The 12,263-nt window shown below is 36.0% G+C and overlaps 1 protein-coding gene across 2 annotated transcripts in view; it reads right to left on the reverse strand.

The window, feature by feature from the left end:
• Nucleotides 1–4,402: 4,402 nt before the first annotated feature.
• Nucleotides 4,403–12,263, reverse strand: part of TTC13 (tetratricopeptide repeat domain 13) — a 36,741-nt gene continuing 28,880 nt past the window's right edge. The window contains exons 18-23 of one of the 2 annotated variants that reach the window (XM_035321643.1): nucleotides 11,230–11,336; nucleotides 9,822–9,957; nucleotides 9,061–9,140; nucleotides 7,811–7,889; nucleotides 5,750–5,829; nucleotides 4,403–4,593 (exon numbers count right to left, since the gene is read on the reverse strand). In XM_035321643.1, the coding sequence (XP_035177534.1) occupies nucleotides 4,470–4,593; nucleotides 5,750–5,829; nucleotides 7,811–7,889; nucleotides 9,061–9,140; nucleotides 9,822–9,957; nucleotides 11,230–11,336 (606 nt within the window). In that variant the 3' untranslated portion in view covers nucleotides 4,403–4,469. Of the gene's footprint in view, nucleotides 4,594–5,749; nucleotides 5,830–7,810; nucleotides 7,890–9,060; nucleotides 9,141–9,821; nucleotides 9,958–11,229; nucleotides 11,340–12,263 lie in introns of both variants that reach the window. The other variant, XM_035321642.1, reaches the window with a different exon arrangement.

The raw sequence follows: 12,263 nt of genomic DNA on the forward strand, positions 1-12,263 counted from the left end.
GTTTCAGGTACTTTCAGACATGGAGCTCTCCCTGTCTGCTGTTCTGGGCCTCATTTTGTTAACCCATCCATATAACCTGCAAGTTTCATTGCAAGAGTAGACTACTAACCTTAGTTTGCCTAGCACCACCTTGTTTCTCCCTTTCAGAGATCTCTTCATCCTCTGTATGAGTGTACTCTCACAATATCTAGTCCGAATTGCCTGTGGTAACACACACAAAAAGGAGGCTTACCAAAGACAAGTAAATACATTGAGACTAAATCTGTGTTGCCTTTTGTACTGGGTAGTTGCACAAGAAATTTTATGGTCTTCAAAATATATTATGAAGTCTCCCAAACGCTGAGGTTCGGATTAATGGGTTTCCATTGCTTAACCTATTTTTTCCCCTCATACTTTCTCTAATATTGATAGATAAGTGGTTGGGTTGGGTCTGTAGTACATCTGTGTTCCCATTTAAAAGCTCAAGATAGCTAGACCAGTTGTCTAAGATGACACAGGAGAGGATGAAAAATGATAATTAGATTTCTCCACATATCTACTTCTAAGGAGATAATTACAGTTCTCCACGTCCTCACATACCAGTCCAGTTATATAATCTTGTTCTGTTTGTTAAACTTGTTTGAGAGCATTATTTGACTGCAGCTCACTTTCTTAGTCATATGTAGCGCCCAGAGAAACAAGCCTTTGAAGCACCTATGCACACACACGTGGATGCAACACACGCTTTGCCTACCCTCCCTTCATCTGCCACTAACAATCTTTTTGTCTGTCAGCAAGGGGATAAGTATGAAGTCAGGCGCAGGGGTAAAAATGAATAAGGAGAAGAAAACCTGGACAGCTGTACACGGCTTTTTTGTCTGGGTAATCTTCCTCTTCCTCACCATCAATTCTCTGCTCCCTCTTATCAAAGCCATAAAACAAAGCCATAAAACAAAACAGCTCTTATTTTACAGTTCCTATAACTTCCTGGTCAGATTTCCCCTTTATCAGTGAATAATAATAAAATGTACAGGTCTAAAGGAAAGATCACAGTATTTGAATACAATCAAGGCACCAATTTAGGAATTTCTCCCTGTTTACTGAACCTTTCCCCATTATGTAGAAATAAAATGATTCCTTTCCTCCATAATGATATCTAATAGATATTTCTGACCTTTAGACCCTTTTAGACCTTTAAATAGAAGGCATCACAGAAGCAAACGTTGCTTATTTATAATGGGGCAGGGAAAGGTACTCAAGTAAAAGTGTGGTGAAATAACTCGATTCTCTCAGTGAAAACTCACAAGCCTACTTTACCCTTACTTAGAAAGAAACACCCAAGATTGACCTTAACGTAAATTCTGACCAAGAAAGTTTAAAATGCATTTCCATTAGTACCCACCAGACAGATGGTCAAATTTGCCTTTATTATAGGTTTGCTGATGAATTTTAGGTCAGCACATGAAATTCTGTTTCTTTTTTTTTTTTTTTTTTTTTTTTTCTAATGACTTTCACTTCCTTTCTTAAAGTTATTCCTAGCCTCCCAGATGTTTAGCAATACAATGAAGTGCACTAATGGCTACTAACGTGGATTCTAAACATTTCCTTTTTTTCCTAGATTTGCTTTTTGGGTGTACACGGTTTGTACCCCTTGATCAAATATATGTACTGGAACTTACGTAATACTTTCCCTACAAACAAGCAGGAGCAGAGAATAGTAGGCTTTAAGAAAACTGTGCTCAGATATGGACATTCTACTTGCCTTCCAATACTGGAGAAACAGATGTTGACTTCAGGATACTGCACACTGGATTCTTCCCTTCGCTGGGAGGTGGGTCGGTTTTTCCATCAAATCTAACCTTGAAATCTCTGTAGGTCCAGTACAAAGCTCCATGCCTCCATGCAAAGCCTGAAACAGATCCTAGACCTACCTACTCAGACATACCCGAGTTAGGATTAAAAAATGTCTTTAATTCTTCCTATTCCTTCCTCCTGCCTTCACACACAACTTCTGCTTACAAGCATGGTAGCAATACCGTAAATTAGCACAGAGTAACACTGGACACAGGTACAGATTGGGCAACGAGTGGCTGAGAGCAGCCCTGCAGAAAGGGGGTGGTCAAACACTGGAACAGGCTCCCCTAACGAGGCAGGTGATGTCCTGTGCCTGTAAGTGTTCAAGAGGCATTTGGATAAAGCCCTCATCAATATGCTTCAATCTTAGTTAGCCCTGAAGTCGTCAAGCAGTTGGACTTGGTTTTTGTAGGTCCCTTCCAACAGAACTAGTAGTTCTAGTTTATTAAGTAGAAGTCAATACTATAATAGCACTTGTTCTTAAAGACACACTGACTACATGGACAGCAAAATGTTTTAGCAAAAAATGGTAGAAGGCGCTAAGTAGAAGAAAAAGCACATTCTTTCCCTACTCTAGTATTTTCAACGTGTAAACTTAGAATATAAGACTTCATGAAGAAAAGTTCCTGTGGATACATATGCATGACTATTTTATTTTGATCAGGAGCACATTTCTGAAGTGGATCTCCTCATCTTCTCCACTTACCGCGTTTTTTTTCCCACCGCAGGACGGTCTCAGAACACACGTAGTTTCATCCAAGAGGTCCAAACCAGAAGATGCATTGCTAACATGCATTCCAAATGCAGTGAGCAGTCAGTTCACAAAATAGTCAAGTATAGAAAAAGACCTCTGAAATTAATGGTGTGGGAGGTGTTCTACTCAAACTGGGTGGGATGTGCTGCTTCCTAATGTAGACATAGTACACATTCACTTTTCAGGTTTCATTTAGAAATAGCTCTAGGAAAACCCACATGAACATTCAAGACTCTAGCTACCAGACAGCTCCTATGCTGCAAGGGATCAAGTTATCAAACATTGAATTTAAACTAAGCCTCCCCCTCCCCCCCCCCCCCCATTGGGGCTGTCAGTACTCAGAGGAGCTTCAAATGTGGGGTTTTCTTTTTTTTTTTTTTTTTTTTTCTCCTTGCTCCAGGACTTACACATCTGAACATACATACCCACACAGAGCCCACTTTGAATCCAAAACAGAATCACGTTGTGCAGAATAATCAACAAACACTTTTTCTTCAATAATCTACCCTATTTTCAGCCCCACTATTAAAGTAGTTCACCTATATCAACATCCTCATGGCTTTGCCACATTTCTTTTCGTTTTTTTTTTTTTTTTTTTTTTTTTTTTTTTCTCATTAAAGAGGGAATTCCGAATGCATTGTGCTGTAGCCAGAAAAAAAGGGGTATGCAGGATATTTTCACCCCTCTCTTGGAAAACTTGTTCTTTACAATACCTTGTGCTGCATGACTGGGACAGATAGTTGCTATTGCACAAAGCCCTACCCTCTGGAAAATTGGAAGAAAGTGTATGGAGTATTTGTGTAAAAGATGACAGTAACAGAATCACAGATTAGATCATGAATATTAAACAAGTTGAAATGTATATCTAAACCAGAAAAGTTCTTTACATTTTCAGAAGTGTTGAATATTGAAGCAGAAAAAAAAAAAGTCACTGAAAAGTCACTGAGGAAACTAGACATTTGTCCCAACATTGCTTGCCCTTTCTGAGTTCATTTAACCTAAGGGATAGATCTAAAGTCACAGAGCTCAACCTAAAATGAGTACAATTCAGTTAAGACTCACTGGAACTAATACGATTATGATAATGAGAATCTGGTTCATGGTATTGTCCACGTCGTCTGAACTCTACCCTACATGAAGCCTGTCTTTCCATCAGTCCCTTTCCAACAAAAGCAAACCAGGGAGCCCTAGATAGTTCTCCCAATATGCTCTCAAGTTTGTTGATATCTTTTGCCAGATACCGCCACCAATGGGTACATGGAAAGAGAAACTAATGCACTGCTGCTGTGTTTTTGACATTTACTCACCAAGAAGCTAACCCCGAATGTCATTTGTTTGTTTTTGTTTCCAAATTATGTTCTCCTAAAACCCGTTTCTTTAAGCTGACATCTGTTCCTTCACTGGATTACATTTCATGTAATGTCTGTGTATTTACCAATTACTCACACATTTTCTCGAGGTTTTCCATGTGGAAGACAGAGGCTTTGGAAAAAAAAAATTAAAAAGTGAAGTTGCACAGTGGTATTTTCAATGCACTTTTTTTTTTTTTTTTTTTTTTAATTCTTCACTTGCAGAACATTCAGAACGTAAGTGAGATGGAAATGTATTATTTGGGTTATTTTTTCCCCCCCCCCCCCCCCCCGAACAGCTGTATTTCTTGTTAGAGTATGTCAGGATGCAAGAAGTTAACTGTTCTCCTTTTTTTCCTTTTTAATATTACTGGTCACAAAGATTCCCTTTTCTAGTGATCATTACTCAAATAAATTTGTGTACTCTATTTATAATTTAAAAAAAAAACATAAAAAATAAACCCAGTTTGACCATATTTTCCCCTTCAAAATAATTTAAGGAGCAGCATATCTTGGTCTTTTATTTGTATAAATTACACAACAGCTATAGTTTTTTTTAGACAATAAGACGAGTCTGTATTTAGCACTTCAATCATCGTTCTCAGCGTAGGAAAAGTCTCTGATACTGATGGTAGGCTCTTGTAAGAAGGTGAAATACTGAAAAAAGAAAAAATATATATATTAATCTTTTGCTGCGTTAAAAATAATTTACCTGGAAGTTAACATATTAGCTTATATTTCTGTTCAAGCACTTCAACACATCTGGGACTTGAAGTCAAGAACCTGCTGATCACCACCAGTTCTTGCATCTTATGACTCCTCACTTTAGGAACTGCCCTCACTATACAGAATGAAAACAATCACTAAATAAGAGCCCTCTGAAATGGCAGAACTTAAAGCAGAGTTTTATTGCTCTAAGTCTTCAAACCTTACTTACCTTACGCACTATAATTTCTATACCGCAGACAAATTAGCTCCCCAGGTTAATTATCATCATATAATTACTTCCAGTTCTTTGGGCTGTGGTTCCACAGATACTTTTCTCAGTATCAAGCAAAGCCAGCTTTAGCATTTTCTCCACTCTGGCCCATTCCTCACCCATCTCTCAGCTGAGCCAGCAAATCCTATGCTGTGAAACAATCTCAGTTAAAAATAACCTTGCCAAAACCAAAATTTAGCACAGATCAGTTTCCTGATCAGGTTTGCTATGGGATCCCACAAATAATTTCAGCAGTACAACTGAGAGAGTCAGAAACACGTAGGAGGGTTAGAATAGCTTAAGCTGACTTTGCTCCAAAGAGAAAAGATAACTTTTGTGTGGTAAAGATAGAGTCAGGAACTGGGAAGTTCCTGTTAGGTCAAAGCCTTCTTTTCTCCAGGCTAAATAAGCCCAAACAGATAAGTACATCACTTTCAGTGTATAGGTCAAAGATCCATAAGAATGGAAAGAACCACCAAGTTGAAGCCTCCCCGCCTTTTTCCACTCCATCACAAGATCCATTAATAGCAACTACAGGAAAAAAGGCAAATTATACCATTGGACAAAATGAAGAAAATATTAACTCAAGGAATTTTCTCAGTGGTAACACATGATGACTGGATGTGTAGACAAATGTTCTGTTCGCCTAGAAAAGTGTTTATAAATTAGGATTTGTTAAAACAAGATTTGAAAGTTAAAAATAGACAGGATCATTTGCTAAATTCATCATGTCTAAGTCACTTCTTCAGCATAGACTTAAATTTGACTTAAAGTCTTTCATATTCTACTACCCCACCCCCATCCTCCTCCACCATTAGAACAAAAAAGATTTACCTTTTTAGGTTCATCCAGCTCCTTGCTATTTTGCTAAAAGCCTCAGATCCTGGTGCTGTCATCGCTTCAAAATCAACAAGCTGAAAACGCAACAAAATTTAAAAGATCTTAAGAAATGAGAAGTTTCAAGTTTTCTAATTCCAGGAAGTTAATCCTTGAATATTCTTAATAGATAACTTCAACTTTAAAACGGTATCTTTCCTTTTGTGACATAATACAGTTTCTCCCTCCAAACAAGATGTCTATACTACTGAATTGGTGACAGAAAATGTGGGCCATATTCAGAATTATTATAATGACCAATTAACAAATAAAACTGGGATATTTCACATTTCCACATACTGTATCTGCAAAATATCATACCACAGGAATGGTAAACTTACACTGGATTTTCCAGGCATTCTGTATTATTTCTTTCCACAACAAGTTTTTAGAGTTTAATTACATGCAGTGAAGAACTCTGGAAACTTCATATCTACAGCTAAGTTTTCAGCAAAGCAATGCTCAAACACACCACTTCATTAAAACTGTTCAGTGAACTCTGGCTGAATTTAAGGAAGGGCTCCAATCAAATGTTACCTCTATTCTTGGTGGGACAGGAGTAAGCTGGCTAACTAATCTGTGCCCAGGCTATTTTCTCCCTCGTCACCAAACAATTTGGAAAGGCAGCATGCATGCCAAGCGCTGAATCTGACTCTGGGTTTGCATTCCTGTCCACAATAAATAATATGCAGTCTATAGCCACTGACAGACCTTCCAAGGCAGTAAAAGGACTCTTGACACAACTAGATATCTTTGCCTTCAGAGTAGTCTGATACTGCATACTGTAATAAGCTTGGGACTAGAAATCCCCCTCTAAGAAATCTGTCAAAAACTCACGTTTTCGAAACAATTTTTCCAGCTAGTGAAAGCCTTTCTTAAAATGCTTCTGTTTCAATTCAGGTGCTATTTCAGGAAAAAAATAATTAAAAAAAAAAAAAGCCTCAAACATAAGAATTGCCTTGAAGTTTCCTGTAAGTCAGAAATCCTGTTTTTGAGTAATCCTGAAACGTTGCTTGACTGCATAAAATCAGGCAGCAAAATGCACTACCTTATTAAGTCCTAAGAAGATGCATTAAAATAAAATTACAAAACAAAACAAGAAAACTCTGCATAAGTAAATATTCAACCTTATTCTGAACTCCTACAAAACACTGAAGACATCAGGTTAGCAGCCCACTGATATTGAAGCTTTTTTGCTATCTGCTCTTAAAAGCAACTAGGAGTACAGCATATCTTCTTTTCATGTCCATGTTTTTGCTGTTGTTTTTAATGTTATCAGCCTTCTAAATTCACTGTACTAAAAGGACAGACTTTATTGTTTTCAGGACTTTCTAGAATAGAAGGGAAAGTTGCTCTTTCTTCAGTTATCCGCACAAGGTATTTCTTTCAACACTGAGTCTCACTGAAATTTTACTGATTCTTTGACAATACATTATAGAAACAGAGGTGCTCTCACTCCTTTCATGCTGAGGAGGTGATAGAGCTAACAGGCCATTAGATGAATAAAGAAAGGGAAATGGAGCAAGGTGTTATAATATTTGAATGAAATCCAACCTTTCAACTGACTACATTTTAAACTGATTTCAGAGGAGGAGGAGATATTACGAGAAGCTGCAAATACGTTTTTGATTGCTAAGCCCTAAGTACTCAAGAATACATTGAGAGTAAAGAAAGAATTTCTGCTGGGTGTCCAGAAGAGCTGCTAATTCTGCCTAAGTATGCTCAGAATCCTTTTCAAAGAAAGCTGGAAAAGCAGCTCAGCACACAGGAACTGCTTCACTTCCAAAGGTGTAATTGCTGTGGGACACAAGCTGCTACAATTTGACTAAGCAGAGTTACTGTATATACTATTTCTAAGTCTCACATGCTCTCAGATCAGCAGTGGAATCTTTAAAACTCACTCAGGCTACCTCATCTCCAGTAAATAAATGGGTAACTTCTGTTCATTCTACAGCTCCTTCCTCAAGTTTACATGCATTACTTCCTCCACCAAGGCTGAAGCAGTGTTTTGATACTTGCCTTTCCTTTAGGAATTTTTCCTGATACTTCTTTTCCACTTGCCATTAGTGCTCCCAGGATCACTGAATAAGCTATCACACTATAAAAAAAAAAAAAAAAAGAGAGAGAGAGAGAGAGAAAACGAGTCAAAGTCTTTCCACGGTGCTATACTAAATAATAGCTTTAAAACAGCATTCTTTTAGAATTGTATATATTGCTGTTTCACAGAAGGTTAGCAAAAGTTACTGTGCTGGTTATTTTAGAAATAAAATAAAGTGCAACACGCTTTAAAAGTGAATTAACTTCCTCTCCAACACCATTGGAATAAGGATCCTATCAAGTTTATCTACTGAAGAACACTGTTTCTACAGCAGTCAGAATTATAATTTCAGACTTGTGAGTTCTTAAAATTCCACACAGCTGAATACAAAGCAAACTCCTGTTTCCAAGAAGCTTAACTGTAGCCCAGAAAAGTTTATAAACTTTACTGCAACAGAGCTAGAGGCACTGTAGAACAGAAAGGGATTCCCCTGCCCCATGTTTAACATTACTTTTTTTTTCTAATTGTGAAACTCAAACAATTTCTGTTAATTTTTTAATTCTGCAAGATCAAGTAAAAGGCTGATTAAAGAAACAAAAGTCTCTTGATTATTTGTTTATATTCTACTGAACTGTGTTTATTAATAAGCTTAAAGCTCATAAGTGCTCCGTGGAAAAGAGATAAGTAACAGTCATACATGTAGCCAGGTTTGAATTAAACTAGAATTTCAGTTGAAGAGATCGATGAAATATGGGACACTTTATTCTAATGTTTCATTTGGTGACCCTAACAGCTGAAAAAAAATACGTTAATAAAATGCAAAGTAAATATTATCCTAAGTTATACCAAAGTATATTTCATATAAAATACATGGTTCAGTAAAGCTTTGAATTAAATTACAGTGGCCTAACAATGTGGACTAAGAACCCAAATGTTACAATTTTAAAAAGACACTTTTCAGTCCCTGAGCTGAAGTCCATAAATACAAACTACTCGTCATGTTAAATATACATGCAGCTATGAATAGTTACCATCAGCAATTATGACCTAGCTTTTAAAACACTACAAAATCAATGTTCATCATCATGGCAGCTAAAATAAGACACTGTACAGGACAGACAGTCTAACTTTTAATTTTTTTCATACTAAAAATGTATTAGGATACTGTAACACGTGGACATTTTACAGCATGCATCCAAGATAACAGATGTGATAAAAAACAATCACTAACCTAGATCCTCTTGAAAGTGGCATTAAATTATAGAAGTAATAAACTAATGACAGGATCAAGTTGCACACAGCATCCGCTTCCTAAGCAAAGACATAAAGAGAATTAAGATGGTCTAATATCCAGATGTTACTCTATGTATGAACATGTATTTGGAAAAATCTTGTAGCACTTACTTTTAGAATTACCATTTCAAATGTGAAAAACATCTATAAGTAACTTATTTTATTATACATTTTAAATTTAGGTGAAACTGTTCACCTGTGCTGTGTTAAAGGGTGAAAAGTGGGAAGTGCAGGCTTAGATCTGGTCAAATACTCATTATAACAGAAATCAACATGAACACAATTTTTTTTTTTTTTTCATGACTTCATGTTACTTCTCATCTTACATCCAGCCGCTATAAACCAAATCTGCATATGATCTTAAGTAGTGCTTGTCAGAACAATGACACAGCAATCACAGACCCATGCAAACAAAGGAGAAAAAAACATCCACTACTTCTATAGCAGAACACATTGTGATACCGAGACCTTGTCTGGACTCTCTCCAATTACTGCAGCAAAGCAGAGCAAATTTAAGTAGCAGACAGAATTATGGCAATTTCTTATAATATTTGACATAACTGGGTTTAAACAAGCAGTCTGTTTTATTACTTAAGATCTCTGTCAAAAAGTATTAAGACATTGACTGTTAAACACAAGGTATAGAAACATAATAGAATTTCATCAAGGAACTCAGCATTTCCATTAAAACAGCCTTACCCCCAGCTCTGCAGACAGAATTAAAACCTTTCCTTTAGCTGTTAGATCCTTATATAGAGCGTCTATTTCTGCATGATACAGCTGTGTTCTTTCTTCTGTTGTCTGAGTTTCTACTGAAAATAATATGTTTCCAACTCTATCAAGCAGATTAAACAAGAACAGAGATAATTTATTTTTTACACATAAACAGGCTAAGTAACAACTGTGTAACAGTTAAATACTACAGTGTAACATTTTCCTATATTTTTCTTTAAGCATGATATTATGTGCATTGCCCCCATTTTAGTTTAAAAAAAACACAAACATTGAAATTAGAAACATTTTCCCATGTTGTAAGTTTATCTGAAAGAATACATCAAGATGCTATCCAATTTTAAAACATATTCTTGGCTTTGCGACTCCTGTATCGAATGCAAAATACAGTTTTGCAAACTTAAATCTACTAAAATGGAATTGTTGTGGTATAAAAGGATGATTATAAACTATGGATTAAAACAGATTAATATAGAAGAATATTTGTACAGGGTAAATGGTATACCATTTTACTAATATCAAAATATCTTGCTAAAATAGTGAAGACATGTTTTGTTGCATTTCAGTGTATACAGGCATATGATTTAGAATGTAAAATTAAAAGTTAGGAGTTAAAAGTTAACACTTCAACTTTTTAAAAAAAGTTAAAAGTTAACACTTTAGAGGTTCAACTTCCATGCCCCACCATTAGAAGCATACAAATTCAGGGAAAAATTCCAATGCACAGAATTTAAAATCCCATAATAAACCAAGGACACAAACTGTCTAGTCAATCTTTCACCTGGCAGTTGGAAGGGGTTTCTGAATAGTTCTAATTAGATTCAGATTAATGTGCTTTGAGAAGACAAGCAGTCAGTATCCATACAGTGAGAAATTTGCTATCTCACTCAGTGAGCAGCCTAAAGTCCCACCTGAGCATATCCTCATAGAATAACATAGTCTAAACTGGCAAAAATAGAAGAAAGTCTTTTCCATGCTTTGATCAAAGAAATTTCCATTCCATTCAGGACTTTTCAGCCTCAATAAAAGACAAGGTCTCACAACAAGAAATGTATTTTAATATGGATAAAGAATGACATTTTTCCTCCTTTTGGCTTTTTATAGTCTAAAATGAATAACAAGGTGTCTCTTCACTTATGTTAGAGAATCATCTCAAATGAACTCCACAATTACTACCCATATTCCCTCTTTGTCAGGGAGCACAATAAGAATCTGATGTGCTGAAATAAATATGAATTATATGAAAAAAATATGGTGGCAAGAATGTCACCAGTGAAAAACAAAAGCCACTTTATGCAAGTAGAAATAGCATTTGAGAAGACAAACTGCCAATACTTCATCATTACTTAAGGTGTTTGAGCCCCTGAAAACATACTTATCTCCTGTTATGGTAATCGTGAATCCATCATATTCTTTTCCTTGATCCTTAAGGCTGGGGACTTTTGTGTTCACAGTAAACCCATCTCTTGTTTTACTGTTAAACTGCTTTCAAAAGAAAAAAGTAATATTAGAGTAAATGCAAAGAGACAGTCTGCCTCTATTGTTTTGAAACACTTAAAACTGGAGAAGAAATGAAAGTGGACAAGCTGGGTGAGCAGTACAAAGAGTTACTGTCAAGTACATTATTTCACTCATTCTTCATTTGCTACTGGATGGAAATCTTAAGTACCAAATGAGGCATTTTACCATTCAACTTTAACTATATAGTGAATATAAAACTGCACCATGTGTGAAATGCAACTGCATAAAGCAATTTGAACTGTACAGATTTCTCCCCAAGTTGCACGTTGACAGTAAACATTTGGTGAAACAACGGAAATGCAAAAGCAGGAATCTGAAAGTCTGGTTTTTATGTTTACACTAAGAAGTAGCTGCATTAGTTTAACTGTGGATTCCAGAATACAATCTCATAGCAACACTTTGTTAACTGTTATCCAATTTCAATTAATGTTTATCCTCATCAGAAGGAAAAATATCACAGAGTTTAAGAATTTTACAAAGCTACATTATCTAAATGTAGCACTGTAGCCAAAGAATTGTATAAACCAGGCAAAACTGTATTTAAGTAAAGCCAAAAGCCCAGCTTTTGACATACAACATTCCTCAACTATCTGAATAACCAAACTGCATCACTATTAGCAGGCAGTTATTTTATACAGGCACTATTAATGACTATTGTGCAATAGTGTTGAATGAATTACTAGGACAATTATTTATTTTAAGATAGAACTTATGATCCAGAATGTTATGTTTAAAGAGAACCCGCATTTATTTTTAAAGAAACAAATCTAGAAGCCTCTAATGAGAGACAGCATTCCACTTAGATGCAATTCAGAATAGGATACAGTTGATTCAAACCAGAGCAAAATGTACAGGTTATGAAAACCAGGAAAAATATTTGCTGCCAGT

Source organism: Oxyura jamaicensis, chromosome 3 (genome assembly GCF_011077185.1).
Source record: "Oxyura jamaicensis isolate SHBP4307 breed ruddy duck chromosome 3, BPBGC_Ojam_1.0, whole genome shotgun sequence".
Lineage (NCBI taxonomy): Eukaryota > Metazoa > Chordata > Aves > Anseriformes > Anatidae > Oxyura > Oxyura jamaicensis.